The 18,224-nt window shown below is 46.3% G+C and overlaps 1 protein-coding gene across 1 annotated transcript in view; it reads right to left on the bottom strand.

The window, feature by feature from the left end:
• Positions 1-18,224, bottom strand: part of LOC126517517 (receptor-type tyrosine-protein phosphatase T-like) — a 146,766-nt gene that overhangs the window by 46,590 nt on the left and 81,952 nt on the right. Inside the window, exons 13-19 of the mRNA XM_050167252.3 lie at positions 16,230-16,413; positions 16,096-16,166; positions 11,422-11,647; positions 8,149-8,457; positions 7,325-7,621; positions 2,815-3,062; positions 655-727 (exon numbers count right to left, since the gene is read on the bottom strand). Coding sequence (XP_050023209.1) covers positions 655-727; positions 2,815-3,062; positions 7,325-7,621; positions 8,149-8,457; positions 11,422-11,647; positions 16,096-16,166; positions 16,230-16,413 — 1,408 coding nt within the window. The remainder of the gene's footprint in view (positions 1-654; positions 728-2,814; positions 3,063-7,324; positions 7,622-8,148; positions 8,458-11,421; positions 11,648-16,095; positions 16,167-16,229; positions 16,414-18,224) is intronic.

The following is an 18,224-nucleotide window of genomic DNA, read 5'->3' as shown; positions in this document are numbered from 1 at the left end:
ATCGTCGAAAATCTGATCAGCGGGTCAAGCGCGTCGGCTTTTATAGAGCAGTCGTCGAATGTTCCAGACTAATCGTTCGGACCCGCGTGCCTTCCACAAAGTTCTACACCATTCGCGTTACGCGATGAAATCAGATAACACAAGGTTCGGCGACAACAGACAGCCGGGTAGAAGCATCGATAACTTTCCAGAAACGTCGGATACATGCATGCGCGTCCCGCGCTGTGCGATAACATTTGTTAGGCGGCAAAACGTGTCGCCCGATAAAGACAAGTACACGTGTCAATATTCACACTTCCCCCTGAGAAGTGAACGACCTTTATTTTAGCAGATGTCCATAGGATTTCATCCGTTTTGTTTATGCGTAGATCCGCAACTATGCATTACCAACTATCAGAAGATGTGCATTTCTAAACCACCGCGTTTGTACGTGCTTGTTGTGTACTTTGCCTCACGTAGTGCGGTCTTGGCTGAGTAATTCCGTAATCCACTTTGCAGCGTTTCTTATCGGTAGTGCGTGCAGCATTCGCAAAAGAAAAGAACAAAAATGAATAGAAATAGTTAAACGACTGTCGTACACTATTTGTACATCAAGGTATTGGCTGTACATGAGCATATATTTTCGAGACTGCAATGAACTGTCATGTGGCCTACCCATTTCTCTTGTCTCTACTTCCACTTCTTCGGAGTATGGTGAATATTCCGTACCAATGTTCTTGGCGCGTACCTGAAAACATGAGCGTTCGGAAAGTCGTTAGTAAACTAAAAACTGTAGAAAATACATGTACGTATTGAAGCTACTGACACACTCATGACTACTACTCAGATCTTCTTTTTTTCATAGTAGCGCAGTTTATTTGTTCTGTTCGCTAAATCTTACACGTTTGATTCATGTTCGCGACAGTAACCGCCTGATAATTAACGCAATGAAAGGTGCTAGGTGGTGCACGTTCATGTTTACGTTGCGTTCAGTTTTACGCGGGCAGAAAAAAAAGATAAGAAAGAAGGGAACAAGGATGCGCGGTCGGACATGCTTCGTCCGTCTGCATTCTTGTTTCCGCCCCCCCCCCCTTCTCTGTTATTTATTTTTGCACACGGTAAAACTCAGAGCTGCGTAATCATGAGTAGCAACCATCTATATTCTGTGCTAATGACGTGCCTCTTTCTAAGGCTCTTCTTGTCTAATACAGATGGGCTAGTGGCAGCGTTTCTGCTCGACCACCTCATTTCTGAACTTCTAGGCACTTGCGTCTACCGAAGGAAAGTGAACGCAAGCAAACTAGTTCCATTGATTCCTGCCTTCTTTTTGAAATTCTTGATTGAGTTATGTCCTGAATGATTGCGTATCTGAATGAGTGCAGCTCAGTGGTTGAATCGTCAACGGCACGATGCAAAAATGCCTCACGGTTTCTTCCTGAGTGCATAGTAGAGTCATTCTGCGGCGATCTGTTGCTGATCCAAACCTTGTTAAAGCACCGTTAAAAAGCACCTTGTTAAAACCTCACTTCAGGACTATCACGAATCCACAGAAAAGCTTTTACTTTCTGACCTAGTGATTTCGACAATAAGTAATTAACGCTTATCCGCCCTCCTACGTCGGCAATTGATATCCAAAAAGCACCACCACATTTGCCATTAGACGGAAGAACTCTATCCGCATAGGTCCAAAGCCCGTAAAGCTCATGATCTCTGTTTTATTCGTCATACGAGCAGCTCTCTAGGCAAGCAGCTGCAGCGGTAGACGCTTAACGCAAACAAATAACAACTTTGGTAGCCTGCACAACATCCAACACGACATAGCTGCGTTATTGAAACATGCAGCACTGAAGTGTCAACTGATTCGCCTTTACATACGTATGTGGAGCTCTGATATTGCTCGATTGACACGGCCACCACTGGTCACTTCAGAAATAAATTGAGCATCGACGTCCGCAAAGACGTAGTTACCTTATTGAACGTGCCATGATGACGGCATACAACAAAAATTACTAGAACAATAATATCATAAGAAGCCAACAAACACTGACACCAAGGACGACGTTGGCGAAATTACTTGTGCTTAATAAATGAAATAAAGAAACGCTAAATTAATGGAAATTAACATTTATGAAAAAACAACTTGCCGCAGGTGGGAACCGGACCCACAACCTTCGCAGTTCCCACCTGCGGCAAGTTGTTTTTCCATCCACTATAATTTCCAATAAGTTATCGTTTCTTTATTCCATTTATTAAGCACAAGTAATTTCCCCTATGTTGGCCTTGGTGTCAGTGTTCGTTGGCTTCTTACGATATGACTAATAAAAATCGTGCCCCTCGGTCAAGCCCCTTTCGTCCCGTTTAGAACAATAATGAGTAAGATGGTGCTGCGCACACTAGAAGAGATCTTTTTTGAATTCATCATGTAGCATTGATTACTCTGTGTACATTGTCCTGGAGATCTAAATAGCAACATAATACTGTTCTCAGTCGCAGTGTTTAGTTCTATCGTTTGTTCCATTTTTTTTCAAATTTTTTATGACCATTACCATTTTAGAATGCAATGGGGTTTCTCAAGTACACTGAACGTAACATAACTGATTATGTTTAGATAACAGAGGCATCCGTGAGAGTTAAGGCAACGAGTGTACATTTCATGACTGAAAAAAAAAATTGCATTGCTTCTCATGTTTTACGTTCACAACAGCGTTGATTATGCGGAAAGGAATGTTAAAATAAATATCCTTATTAGATAATATTGCAGTGTGCCTGACGTGGATAATCACGTCACACTAACTTCGTCGTTTTTTATCAGATAGAAGTGGTACCCCTTCTTACCGAGAAGTGGTACACCACGTCCGGCGCTAGCTCCCGGACGGTGAAGCAGTGTCGCGGTTCCCGATTTCTCGTGAAGCACTGCGTGTGGGCGATGACGGTCTCCGTAATATCGTGTCGGTTCCTGACGTTCCAGTACTTGAGCTGGTAGTGCTCCAACGTGCCGGCAGGGGGATAGGGAGCCTTCCACATGAGCGATACGCTGTCTTGAGACGGCTGGTCGTACTCGAGGGTTTCGGGAGCTGGTGGAGCTGGATGGGGAGAGAAAGGAAATTCAGTGCACTGGGGGAGACTGTGACTTTCCTTGTATCTGAAAGCGCGGGCTCGTCCAACTTTCGGGGGCAAAATAACACGGAGTGCATCAATGACCCGTGTTGTTTCCACAAAAAAGTGACTAGACTGGTGTTCAGTTGTTTCTATCGCGTTTCAAAAAAAAAGGAAGGTTGGTAATCCTTAGTGTTATGTTAGCGGGAAGATTGTCATTGCGCATTGTTGCCTCGACGAACCTTGAGCCGTTGCCTCGTGAGTGCTTGTCATGTGTGAGAAACGGGAAGAACACACAACGCAACAACAGCAGTAACAAGGTGCTTCTACGCCGCTGACCACCGGCAAATTCTATTGAGACCGCAGTTAAGTGCACGAAACGGTGTTTGTATTGTGCTTCCGCCAATCCATCCCACTAAAGGCGCGCTCACACTAGCGGGAGACTTCCCGCAGCGGCACAGCGTCAACGTCGATGCTGCGTCGCAGCTGCTCGGAATGACGATCACACTACGCGCGTTTTCTCGCTGCGGTTGTCTTGGAATGTAGAGAGAGGAGGCGTTGAGGGAGGACCCTAACGAGCAGAGAGGGAAGGGGATAATCATGTGACACCAAATTTCCCACGTGGTCGTCTTGACCGTCTGCTAGCTCTCCTCGCGTCGCCCTTGTTGTCACGAGGATGGCTGGTTCGAACAATGAGCTGTTGGCTACGGTAAACGTACTTATACTTGCTTGTTCGCTGCTTCTGCACCGTCGCCGTGCATGGAATGTACGGAAGCGCCGATTTTGGGCCAGTCAGGCCGAACTCCAGTCCTATTAATTCCCATCGGTTGGTCTTGCCATCCGTGTCTTTATAGTCGCAATGCGTCTTGTCATAAAGAAAAGGATAGCACCGAATACATTCCAGGAACCGCTCAAAATCCTCAAGTCGCATGTTCATGGTGGCAAAGCAACCGCCGAGTGTCCCGCAGCACGCGCGCAGCCTCTGCCTCCGCCGACGGGGTCACTGAACTGGGACCGACGTCACGGTTCGCGGTCGGCCCCCACTGGCTGTTCTCGTCAGCGGCGCGGGAAAAATAGGTACCCGACCCATCGCTCTGCGGGACGGCACAGCAGCCTGTCTGCGGGAGAAAAACCGGTTTGTGCGGGAGGCGGCTCGCGGAAAACGTTCTGCGTTGCCCGTTTTCCCGCCACTGTGAACGCGCCTTAAGGCGCATCCAGGTCAACGGCACAGCAAACCACCGAACGCCAATTACTGATCGAAATTTCGCCGGAATTATTGCCCGCATATGGCAAGATCTTCATGCCACATGGAGGACGGATCCGGCACCCATTTTCGCGGCGGCCGCACAACGACGCAGCCAATCAGCGCCATAGGAATGCTGGTCATGGCTACGTTCTGACGTCACCAGCAGCTCCGCCGCCGCTGATTCCTTGGTGTCAACATCGTTGCTAGGCTTTTTTCCGGTTCACATCGCAGCTGCAGCTGACGGTGCTTCAGAATGAACCCCTGATGTTCACAAGCAGCAGTATTCTGCTACCGTTGATGTCTCTACTTTCTCTTCGCAACGATTTATACAAGGAGGAAAACACGCTTTCTTTTGAACTAAATACAGATAAGAAATACACCCCGCTGTCGAAACATCAAACAGGTGGTTGGACGTTGTTCCATATTGAGTAGTTGAAAGAGTGAATATGCGGTTGTTTTACACAACTTCTAGATGCTTAGTATAGGTGCCATAATGCAACCTCAGCAGTATGAAGCTGAAAATAAACCATTATAGGCATGATCCACTGTCATTCTCTGAAACAAATATTTTCAAATTGCATGATTCCTGCACAAGTTAAATGTTGAGTGCCTTGAACAGAAAGAGTAGCATGAGATTTTCGCCAAAAGAGTAAGGTTCTATAAAACCTATATTTGCTCTGAATCTAACCTACTTGGACATGCGGAGTCTGAAGGTGCTAAAGTCTGTCCATGTAATTCGTATTCCTCAGTTCGAATTCATATAGCTTACAAAAATGATAAATTCACATCTTATTTATCTAAAAAAAAACTGCCATTTAATACCACATATTTATTATCATTGTCTAAATATTGTTTCAGATACGCATTCTTAATCTTTGTGTCACTGAATATTAATATATAGCCCCTCACATACATATCCCCTAACAAGTGTCTTCTTGGCCATTCTTCTATGGTGTGTGGACCCCAGTTGTTTGAAGAAAAGCCAGGCAGCTGTGCAAGATGGCGGTCTTCACTGTGGGTGGACGTTGCTGTCGCAGTAAACGAGTTGGGACTCGTTTCAAGTCAGCTGTCTTTCTTTTTAGAGGGCAGCTCTTAGGTGCCCGTTTCTGCGGCGAGCGTCGGTGTCGGCGTCGGCGTAACCGAGCGAACGCGGAGCGCAGTGGGGGATGAAAGACGTGAGGAGGAAAGTGGAGGAGGACCGTGCAGCGGAACCACGAGACGAAAAGCGGAGGAGGAGGGTATGGCGAAATGGTCAGAAGAAAAGCGTAGTAGGCCGACGATGGCTAAGAGATGGCAGCAGAGCAGCGCGCGTCGTCAGGGAGGTTTGTGTGCGGTGGCTGCTGCGAATCATGCCCACGCGTCACGCACGCGCTGCCTCTCGCGATCTCCCGGTTGGCGAGGCAGTCGCGCCGCACATCGCTCCGTTTGCAACGTGCCGCGCCAGCCAATGTATCGCGAAATGAAAACACGTATACAGCTGCGCTCAAATTTCGCATTAGGGAGTATCTTATTCGTCCGTGAATTTTTATCTTGCTTACACTGTAACACTCAATGTTATTGTGATTGTAATAAGATAAGGAAGAACACTCGTGAAAGCGTCTCCTTGGCCAATCCCCCCCTTCGTGGGAGAAAGCTGTCCTTTTGACAGAAAACTAAATAGAAGCACCGAAACAATGTCACAAGGATGTATTCCGCTCCGCAATACGGTTCAAGTATTCGTTCTTTGGCCAAGAGGCGCCAAGATTTTACGTGCTTGAAACATGGGAATGTTAATGGAAGAAACTCGAGATTAAGAGAACTTGCTCAGTTGTTTTCTCACTGGTTTCATCAGCCATGATTCGAAAGGGATACACAGGGAACAGTAAAATACCAGCACGAATGTACCTATAGAACGGCAATATACGCGCTACAAGCAGACTTGCGAAGATCTTACGGCAAATGGTAAGATGGCGTCGCATCGTAATTAGAGGTAACAAGAAATTATTCATGCTTCCTCTGCTCCGTTCATGCCACCTCTTCTTTAATTTTTTTTTTGCCCAAAGTAAGGTTCAGCTCCAAGCTGTCACCTCAAAATACCAAAGTTCACATGTTTTCTTCTTAAGCAAGTAAAGGACCGCTTTGAATACGCTTTCCTAGTGCGTAGGAAATATATAGGCTGTGATGGTGTTCTCGTACAGATCAAATAGAGTTAAATTTAACAGGCGCATGTGCATACAAACCGTGATTTTGTGCGTCGTGGTTACTCAAACACAACGGCTTTATTTATTTTTTTCGATTGTCAGTGGCAGTGGTGTAAGGTACTACGAAGGGTTACTGCCTCATGTTACTACTTCAAATTCTAACATTTTTTTAGGCACACCATATTGTTGTAGCACCAGCTCCGCCACGGTGGCAACCCTAGACGCTACAATATTTGTGAGAGCCATGAGTCTCTTGATCAACGCTGATTCCGGCAGTTTGCCGCTGTCACCGTTAACAGAAACAGATATAAGAGGGTTTCGTTGCTTTCCTAAAATAAAAATATTACCGTTTTCACGACAATACTAAACGAACATTAGGATGAAAATGGGTTGACCTAGAATAGCTAAACATCAGCGTTTCTTTTTTGAACGTTCTTTTTAAACATTTCCTCCGGATGGTTTTAGGCAAATGCCCCAAAAGTTCATAAGCCCATGTGTTTCGCCAGCTATATCTTGCGTTTTTTTAATACCTGATTTTTATGGACCTCCTCAATTCGTATAGAAGGTATTACTCTTAATTCTTTTCTGTTACGGCCCTCTTTTGCATGACTTATTGAAATACGCAGCGCCGTTGCCGGCTAACCTATTCTAGAATTCAACAGTCGCGATAATTCAATTTTCTTCAGAATGAGCTTGCCGAACTGTGTGGCTACTACGTGTACACAAGAACTGCACACGTCTTTCATTCAAGGTGTCGAAATATTGTGTTGGCGATTGGACCCACAAATATAGCGCTTGGAAGGAGTAACGACAGGATACTTACGAGAGGATGGCGTGGTGAAGTTCAGAGACGCGAACAAGGGTGATCTACCCGCGCCATTCTCGGCGTATACCTTCGCTCTGTAGCGGGTGTACGACACCAGGTCTCGGAAACTGGCCGATGGACGAGTGACAGTCAAACTTCTCAGTTCGGTCTCCCAGGGGTCAACGCTGTCCATTTCGAGGTAGTAGGAAACGATGGGTCCGTGGCGTTGTTCACAGGGAACATCGCCCCACGTCAGGGTGTCGGTGCTCCTTGTATACCTCGTGTGCTGCACCTGAGTCGGAGCTCCCTCGGGAACTGCATCGAGAGTCACACATGCACGTTTCCTGATGCGCGCTATCTGTGGCAGTAAATATTACAAAGGAACGCGAGAATGAATACTTAAGTTATCGCAGTAGACAGTTAATACCTCTCGTAAAAGTAAAACAAGAGTGAAAATTTTACACGTTCACTTTGCGATCGTGTCTGCAGAGGAAATACTTATTTGAAAGGTTCTAGTGACAACGCGTGATACGTTTACAACTGTCGAATTTTGAGAAACATGCCGAATGTCCACTTTCTGTGGGCTCACTTTGCATGTCCTTGTGAACTAAATAAAAAAAAACAAGCATGAGTACTGCAGCGTTACCGTCTTCATGCAACCATGCTTGTACGCAGTCGGCTTTCTTTAGAAATGATCTGGCGGCTTCGAATACGACAGTGTTTATTTGTAATACGCGCGTTACGTAGTCACGTAATTCATTAGGTAGTCACGTGATGGTGATTCATGCCAGTCTCTGTTAAGACAGTGTCAAGCTTCAGGGACAAAAAGAAAGTGAGCTCACTCGCTTGTTCCGTGTCGAACGTGGCGTTCATTTCCGGACCGTACTTTATGGTCAGGGCAGCCACGGAGAATCGGTACTTGGTGTACGGGCGCAGTCCCGTCAGGTTCACGCTGTGGTGTCTCGGCGGCACCATCACCTCCGTGTCTCGCTGTATTAGCTGCTTGCAGGCCTGTATCCGCCGAGCCAGTGGCGTGTACACGACGCGGTAATTTCGAAGGACGCCGTTTTCCTCTTGCGGCGGGCCCCAGGAAAGCTCCACGTAGCGAGAGCCACTTCGGAGCAGCTTCACGTATGGGACCACGCTGGGAGCTGCGTGGAGGTAAGAGTGAGAAGCGTCGGCAACGCGTGTTTGAAGAAACGCTGTAAACGCGAGCGTCAAGTTCGTCCAGATTGCCGTGTTGCTGCGAGAGAGAGATAGAGAGAGAATGAAGAGGAAAGGCAGGTAGGTTAACCAGATATGAGTCTCCGGTTTGCTACCCTACACTGGGGATGGGAGGTAGGGGTTAGAAAGGGAGACGTTTCGCAAAGCCTATTGCGACTGAAGGAGCTGCGCAAGTTATGGGCACTTGATATCGCGCGCTATACATACGGGCGTCCTTGCGCAACTGTATCAGCCCTAAAGTCCTAAAGCCCCAAAGGGCAATGCTACTTAATGTGTATAGGTAATTCACTTTCGTAGTAGTGACGGCAGACCTGCCCTTTGTTAAAGTAATTTTCTTGTCCGTGAAATCTCTGGCCTGTAGAAAGGTGTCCCCCAGGAGGACTCCGAGCACTATATTTCTAGCTCGAGATAACGTTTGCCTTTAGTGGACCGTTGATAATTTTTTAAGAATTAGTAGGGTGGTCATAGCCTCACCAGTTTAATTAACGCTTTCGAACGGAACTGCCAGCTGTAGAGTGCGTGCACTGCACAGCGCGGTCAGATATTCTTTTCCTGCAGCTGTCAATCCGGTCTGACAAACGTGTGGGCTGTCTTCTGCGATACTTAAAATAGAAACTGTTTCGAGGGCAGCTATTAGGTGCCCGTTGCCGCGCTCGGCGTCGGCGTAATCGGGAGAACGAGCGCGCCTATCGAACGATGAAAAAGAAGGAAGCGAACGCGGAGCGTAGCGGAGGATGAAAGACGGCGACAGCGAATAGAGTGCGAGAAGGAAAGCGGAGGAGCAGATTATGGCGAAAGGGTGAGGAGGAAAGCGGAGTGCCGCACGAGACGTGCTCCACGGCGGCGACCAGCTACAAGATGGCGCCGCAGCAGAGAGCGCCGTAACTTGGTCGCCGATGAGTCATTACTTAACCCTCGTATTCAGCCTGCAACTTAAGTCGAAGCCCATGCTTGACTTCATTTAAGTGACGCCTGGCATTAACATGCCAAAGACGCTCACTGCGATTCGTTCGGCGCGTTCACGATAGGCATCACTTAGATCCAGTCAAGCATGGGCTTCAACTTAAGTTGCATTTCAGAATACGGGGGTAAGGCTTGCGCCGAGCGCGTCCACCGATACCATACATGGAAGCGAAGTGCCCACGTGGGTTTAGGACCCACTGCGCATGCGCTTCTTCGCCTGCGCCGCTGCGGCTAGGGAATGCGCTTCGCCCAAGCCCCGCATTCCCGTGTTTACGCTTTCTTTCTGAACAAGTGGGCGAAGCTACCGGCTGAAGTGCTTCGTCTGCCTCTGCTGCTAAACAAGTTGACCGTGCAGAGGCTCAGCTCCACCACCGAGAGGATCCTGCCGTTCGAATTCAAATTCTTTGCGTCAATATCTCGCGAACTCTAAACATCTCAACAGCTCCGCTCAAATCTAGCATTAGGGAGTATCGTAATCGTTGGCCAATTTCTTTAGTGATATTTAAGGAAAAAAGTTTGTCCTCCACATAAGCCTCAGATATAACGACATACGTGAAGTGGCTCAGTTATCGTGAAAGAGTTGTAACGGATTACTGAAGCGTTCCAATATCCATAGGCAGATTTCGGCTGTGGCAAAACAGACTCCAAGGATTCCGAAGGCTTTGACAACCCTCTTACACAGCTTCGCTGTGCCTGATGCTTGAAGACTGTGGAGAACTTTGTTTTACAGTTTGTCCCGCTGGGATAAATTTCTGAGGATCTTATTCATGTTTTATTCCGCTCTGTAGCACTGCCTTTTTGATTTTCAAAAAGAAGGTTCAGTACTAAGGATGCCTTTTTGCAGAATAGACAAAAGCTTCATTCATATGGCGCATCAATAAAGAGCCTTCGTTAAGGACTTCCGAAAACGATCTGACCCTGACTCTGAGACAAAGCGGGCACTTCTTCTAAGGTAATATTCACTGCGTGTCTGCGAGAGCAAATCAAAATGCTAGGCTGGAAAGTCATATGACCATAGGAGTTCACATCGTATTTATGGGCGCCACTTTCCTGTTCAGCAACAAAGAAAGCGAACTGAAACAAATGACTAAATACAAGCCCTAGAAAAAAAATTATGCAGCTTTGACAGTCAACATGAGGAAAAAGAAGTTACATAGAATGGTGAGAAAACAGTACATGCTGGTGTTAAGATGTGTTTATATCTAGGCAAATAAACTCAAGGGCATCGAGTAACGGAAAGATAACCTCAAGAATGAAAGATTTGGAGAGTATTGAGAAAGAACTGCCAAAAGAGTAAAGTTGTGCCTGGATCGGTAAGATCAAAGATGAGAGAGGATTAGACTGAGTGGTAAGAGCCATTGTCCTTCTGTCGATCGAGCCAATACAGGGTGATGATAATCGTGACCATGAGTGTGAAAGTTAAACGCTCTTGGTCATTTGCGCGGTGAGCGACATGAACAACACCTGCCGATACCAATATGAAGGTAAGCTCAAAAATTATCAACCGGAATCGGTAGCAACGCTCGCACAAGAAAAATCGCCAACTGGGTCTCATCTTGATACTCCGTATACTGCTCAGCGTTGTATTTTGTTCCTCCGATGCATGTTTCGCTACAAGTTTTAGGTTGCAGTGTATTTCAGCACCCAGGAAACTTGACCGGGTCAACACTATCGACAATAAATGTCCCAGAAGCAATACATTTCGCCTGATTACGATTATACGACGTACGACGACCTATTACGCCCATATAAAACTTACGATCGCCAGGAAGGCCAAGTGTATTTTCACGCATTTGGCTTGTATTCCTCGCAACGCGGATCTCGAGGGCGATACTCGTACGGCATGGAATTCTGTAGCTAACAGATGCGCGGGCCAAACGCTTTCCTGGCTATAGCAAGTACAGAGTGGTGAACACTGCAGTACTTGCCATCCTCCGCTGACGTCACTCTCCGTATCTTGGTCCACGAGCTGTTTTTGTTGTCAGGGGTTCTCAGCCGCAGTCGTATTGCCACAGCAGTGTACGGAGTCACCGGAATACTGTACACGTTTCCGGGTGTCGTACTAGACTCGGTCAGGTTGAATTCCAACGGTGTTCCGTTCACTTCTAGTACTGCATTCACACTCCAGCACTGCCAGGACTCCTTGGTAGGGTTCTGTTCAAAGAAAGAAAGAAAGAAAGAAAGAAAGGAAGAAAGAAGGAAATTGGTGAGACGGTGAGAAGAACTATATTGTTCTTTTTTTCTTCGCTATCGGCAACGTAGTTAGGCTGCTCGTTGCATGCTGAAGTACGACGCTCAGTGGGAGACACCGCGAAGAACAAAATTGAGGTCCATTTTCTTTATTGAAAACATTCCGAAGCATCACAGGAATTGTAGCCCTCAGTTAAGCAGTTAAATCATCAAAGGAGGGCTTCTTAACGGACCGCCTAACGCACCACAGTTTCTACCGCTAAAAAAATTTACGGAAGAAATAAGACAGGCGTCAAAGACGTTGTATTTGCAACTCAAATTTGCTTAAGCAAGGCTGTGGACAGGAATGCATCATTCGACAGTCGAGTCCGTCCTCTTCCCATTGAATGCAGCTAATACAAAAATAGCAGGTTGGTTGATAGATCAATAGATCAGGAAATGGAACAAACTGAATGTGCGCCTGAGTGTGACAAGAGGAGAAGGGCAAGCGCACAATAGCTAGTGGCGCCTGTGGTATTCAACGCCTGCTCTCCGGCACTGCCATGCTTCTGTTTATGTCACACCACCTTGCCGTCTACGAGTATTACGTTATAATACATCTTGTTTGTGACATGTAAATCTAAGAGGTAACGCCACATTATAAATTTTACCTACGACACCACGAAAATCTACAAAATTAGGCTCATCATTGAAGATTACGCTTGAAATTTGTTATAAATGACGAAGAGTAGACACTAAGGAAAATAAATGTTAGGTACTCGAACGGGGGTTCAACTCAGTAGAATTACTACCAAGCCGTACATATCAATTCCGGTGAGTACGGTTTGGACAACACTCATAACGCATTCTTGCACATAAACAGAGCAATGTAAACGAAATGTAAGTTCTCGCGAGATTTTCGCGTGCTCCGCTGAAGACATTGCATTCGACAATATTTGCTTCTGTTGCATTCATTGCATTTGTGGCTGCGCATCTTATTGATTTATTATTATATGCGACGCTCCCGCTGTGCCTTGACACTTTTTTTTTTTCATTTATTAATGCGTACACTGAGTCTCACAGTAATTCTCGTTTGTTTTTTTGCTGCAACCCATTCTTGAAGAATTATCGCACTGCTTTATTTCATTCTTCTGATATGCTTCAAAAGTGCCCTCACCAACTTTCACTTCGTAACTCTGCCCACTCGTTTCTCCCTTCTACGAAACGCTGCTTCTCGCAAACGCAACGTCTCGTCACCGGACACGGTGACGAGACGCAGCGTGAAGACGCTGACGGGACCCTGCGTCACCAGACATGGTGACGAGACGCTGCGTGAAGACGCTGACGGGACCCTGCGTCACCAGACATGGTGACGAGATACTGCGTGAAGACGCTGACGGGACCCTGCGTCACCAGACGTGGTGACGAGACACTGCGTGAAGACGCTGACGGGACGCTGCGTCACCAGACGTGGTGACGAGACACTGCGTGAAGACGCTGACGGGACCCTGCGTCACCAGACGTGGTGACGAGCCACTGCGTCACCAGACGTGGTGACGAGACACTGCGTGAAGACGCTGATGGGACGCTGCGTCACCAGACGTGGTGACGAGACACTGCGTGAAGACGCTGACGGGACCCTGCGTCACCAGACGTGGTGACGAGACGATGCGTGAAGAAGCGGACGGGACGCTGCGTGACCAGACGTGGTGACAGGGCGTGCCCACCTTAACACGGTCGCGCCCTCATGAGAGCGTGCTGACCCTAGTTAGCTCTCAACCTCACGAAGTGGAGCGAGGATTGGAGTGGGGAAGTGTATGAGCGAGGCGGTGTTGCAGGGCAGACGTCATGAGATGAGGGCGAAGGAGGCCGACCTTGAGATAGTTGAAATGATGAAGTGGAGATTGAAGCTATGACGTCTATCTGCTTTAAGTTTGATCGTGAAGGCGCGGTGAGGCTAGGATGACAACCCGCCATGTTATATCGACCGACTTTTGGGGTTACGGCAGTCTCTCTCTCGTACCAGTGTCCCTGCCACTGTGTGCCGAGGCTAACCGTCTGCAGACGGTTCGCCGGCAGCCCTGTCGGCAGATTCTGACTGGCGGGACAAAACGAGGTTTTGCTGTCACGTGCAAAAACACGAAGATCCTGATTCCGTGCCAACGTCGCTTGCGCAGGGTTTGTTTGCGCAGTATTTTTATGTTATGACCCCTTATTAAACAAAATATTACACGCTAATTTGCCTTATTATGTTTGCAGGGACGACATGGACACAATTAGTACATGACCGGGGTAGTTGGAGAAGTATGGGAGAGGCCTTTGCCCTGCAGTGGGTGTCACGAGGCTGATGATGATGATGATTATTATTATTATTATTATTATTATTATTATTATTATTATGACGACGACGACGACGCCTTATTACCTCTTTAAATTGCGAAGTCACCGAATGAGGAAATGACAGTTTATTGAACCTATGTGTCTAACGGCCATACATTTACCGAGCACCTGTATAAATAAAATCGCTCTGCCTTTGCGCAAGTTCCTTTTCTGCGCGCATCACGGAGAACAGCCGAATGATGCGAAACGTGGGACTAATGGAGGCGTTGAAGCAACTTTAAAAATTACTTCAGCATTGTGTAAATAAATTGTGGAGAATTGTAGATATAGCGCCAAGTCCTTTTTGCGTGTTACGCTTTTCTTTAGCGCACGAACGACATCACACCTACACACTAAAAAAAAAGATGTAATACATGGCAATGCAGCTGCCAATGAAACCTCGAATGCACCTTTTTATGCGGATATGTTCACCCTGAGACAAGAAAGCGCGTAGAGTGTGCATGTGTGTTTGTTATTCGTGCATCACAACGAGGAGGCAAATGGAAACTATGGATCAGGCACGATAGGTTCTCCATCGAATGCGCCACTTCTGCCTATCCCTTGCTGAGTGTCAGGCGCTCATTTCTGGCCAGGCTCTTCAGTGTTTAGAAAAAAAACGGACAGTTTCCTCCTGCATGCTCTTGAAGGAAGAGCTCGAATAAGCCGCTGTTTTTCGAGTTGCTGCTGCGATTGTTTCACTCGTTCGAAATATATTCCCAGTGTCGTTATAATTGCTTCAGAGTCTGAGTGTTGCGGCTTTGGCAGAGCCAGATCGGGGCATACGAGCAAAAAGTTCAAGTTGTAATTGTTTTAATTTTTTGTATATTGCTTCCGACAATGCAATGGGTAAACTCACGTTGCCGTTTCTTTATTTGTTCCCTTTTCCTATCCATAGCTTTGGACTCGTTTTTGCCTTTTGGTGATCGCTGTAATGTGCCACTTCGTGTGAATATTGTGTTATTTGTTATATTCTTACATGTACTGCGTTTTGAATGCTGAAACATTGCCGCCTTGTTTTGTTAAGATGAGGGTCCAGTCATGTGCTGCTTTTAAATAGCGACTTCTTTCCGTCCTTCGACACCAATGCTGTTTTCCTTTTTCGTGTTTGTCTTAAACTGCAGCTCAATGTCCAGGGACGTTAAGTCGTCCATTCGCCCATAGTTGAATGTTCTCTAGTTATTACCTTTGCAAATGTGTACCTAAGAGTAATGTACTGTGAAAACGTAGCTAATAAATGCCAGTGCTCAGTGCTACTTCAATAAAACGGCATAATTAGTGCGCGTTAGCTTCAATGCATCCAACTCGCAGTAAAGGTTCACGTGAAGGGTCATCCGGAAAGCCCTCTGACTACCACTGCGACAATTAACAATTAATCAAGTCGCGGTTGATTGGTATCTGTTTAGATTGTGCTTAGATTGTTCCGCGCCAAACTGATCGCGAGCTACCCTACCTGGAAACGACGCCCTCCCTGTCACTGCTGTACCCTACAAAGACGCCTCTTTCTTGCACTTTTGAAGTGCGTGCAACGTACGGTGTCTGTCTATCTCATGAAGTGGTTAGCGCATTAGTATTCGCTCCTGCACGCTTCCTGGCAAGATGCAGTAGAACGTTTAGCAATGTTACCAAAGAATAAGCAGCCTTTATTTGCATGGGAACGTTGCCACGTTGCTGCTTGCCTGTTCTGCCTCTTCAGCAGTCCAAGGTAATAAATTTTGATGGCCGGTCTAGGGAAAATAAAATTAATAATTGTCGTCATTTGGCAGGGCCGATCTTCTTACTGGAGGAACAAGGAAAGTGACTATTGAAACACATGAACGTAAAGGCGCCTGCGGACAACACATTCTTGTTATCAGGGTGACGGTGAGGGATGACAGAATGAAAATCGGGAAATGAGGGTGAGCTTTGGGCTGCCAAAGTTCTAGACTGGACTTGGCGAAGGGACTGGTAATGCACACGTATCGCATCCGCCAGCATTACAACTTACAACTTACTATACGCTGAAGCAGTGTGCGCAGTCTGAATTCCACTTTTAAAGGACGACAAAAGGCATTTACCGTCCATCTGACGATGATTTGACTTGTGCTGCTGTTGTCTATCACCACGTTCTGGGGAGGTAGCTTGGGTTCTGAAACATAAATGAAGCGTTGTGGCAGTTAGTGTAACTTCAACGACACATGGGCTCACTTACCTCCGCAAGCGGTTCGGAAGCGGGTGACGTTTGCGCCATATTCCCTGAAGTTTTTGTCTTGATCGATGACCAGGACACGGAGATCATAGAAGGTGCCACTGCGCAGTCCTTTCACCACTGTGGCATACGTCGTCTGTTTGTCCACCGCCTTCATGGTCTTGATGCTCCATGTTTCGTTCTCGGCCTATATTGATGATAAGGCACATGAAGAATGTCGGTACTGTTTGCAGTTACTGTACCAACGAGCGGATCATGTATGAACTGTGGGGCTACATTAAGAGCCTAAATTTGGTATATTAAACGTTATTTTTCCGTCTTTGAAATTTTATAACAAGACATGCTTTGGTCAAAACCGTTGAAGCCTTGAAAACCTTTGTTAAGCTTTCTGATCACGCACTAGAAATGCAACCAGAAACATACATATATATATGTATATATATATATATATATATATATATATATATATATATATATATATATATATATATATATATATATATATATATATATATATATATATATATAATATATGTTTCTGGTTGCATTTCTAGTGCGTGATCAGAAAGCTTCACAAGGGTTTTCAAGGCCGGATGTGCACGGCCATTACCTTCAATGTAACCTTGTTACGTAGTTTACGGTTTTCTTAAGCACAGGTGCAAATGGTGAATTTTACGCTCTTACATAAGATCAGTACTTCTCTCCAGCATTGTGGCTATTAATGAGCCGTAAAGAAATAAGAAAAATCAAGAATAAGTAAGCACTGGCGAACGTTAATGTTAGGAAAGAATCGTCCAGGTTGAAGCGGGCACAAGTTTTCACCGGGGATAGCTTACACGTAACAGACTGCGCAAGGATTTCTTTCTTTTGCGTTTTGTTCAATTTCCAGGATGAGTCTTCAACGATAGAATTTCAAGCCTAATTTTCAAACATGTCCTCGGATGTCCTCGTAATAAGGACCCATGGGAGTTATCTTGAATAAATAAATAGATAAATAAATAAATAAGTAAATCACGTACGCTAATAGGCTGGTAGAATAAAAAACGATGACTTATAGTGAAGATGAAAGACAACGTTATGTGAAAATTTCGCATGTGTTATGCGAGGGCTACGTAACAAATTTCGAAGCATTTCTGTGGTTCGTTTGTCGTTATCCCTAAAATTGATTGGTTGGTAGTTCGGTGTCGTTTACTTTCAAAAAAAAAAAAAGCGGCCGTGGCTTAGCTTGGTTAAGCCTGGTGATTGCGAAGCAATAGTGTGTTATTCTCGGATCAGCTGGTAGTATGGCTGGTGGTAGTCTTGGGTTATGCTAGTGTTACGGCTTACAGTGAATCATCTAAGAGGAAGTCATCCGTCGAATCCGTGTATGCCGACAAACACACCGGTCACTCTGACCGTAGCGCCCCTGGTGAGAGGAGCGGGAGTTAGGCCGCCGTTGGTGGCTACCGCCTCGCCTCGCGACGGCGTGAGATGGGGCCCCGTTTTTACACAGCTGGTGTGACGTCACACTGAACGTAGCGCCCCTGGTGAGAGGAGCGGGAGTTAGGACGCCGTTGGTGGCTACCGCCTCGCCTCGCGACGGCGTGAGATGGGGCCCCGTTTTTACACAGCTGGTGTGACGTCACTCTAGGTCACGTGGTGTGACGTCACGCAGCGAGGTCATGCTAAAGGTCAATGGTGCCTACCACCGCCTCGCCACGGAACGGGCTGAAGTGCGACCTAAAGTAGTATTGCTTCGCAATAAAAAATATTTTCATTTGTTGGACGTGGAAAGGAAACGATTCAATAGCTCCGAGTAGGCATTGCTAAGTTTTGGGTTGCAATAGGTTGCGAATAGGATATGGTCGAGCAACACTTTTATGTTACCTAGGCGATAACTTTGTTTTAAAGTGTTGTTTATACGAGGCGTGACTTCCATTAAGCCTCGAGTATTCAGCATTCTGAAGATGCTGTCTTCCCAGGTAGCATACGCTAATACTCCGTCCACAACGGTAACGT

This window comes from Dermacentor andersoni, chromosome 11 (assembly GCF_023375885.2).
Source record: "Dermacentor andersoni chromosome 11, qqDerAnde1_hic_scaffold, whole genome shotgun sequence".
In the NCBI taxonomy this organism is placed as follows: Eukaryota; Metazoa; Arthropoda; class Arachnida; order Ixodida; family Ixodidae; genus Dermacentor; species Dermacentor andersoni.
Note: the sequence above shows the minus strand (reverse complement) of the source record. Positions and strands in the feature narration are given on the sequence as shown.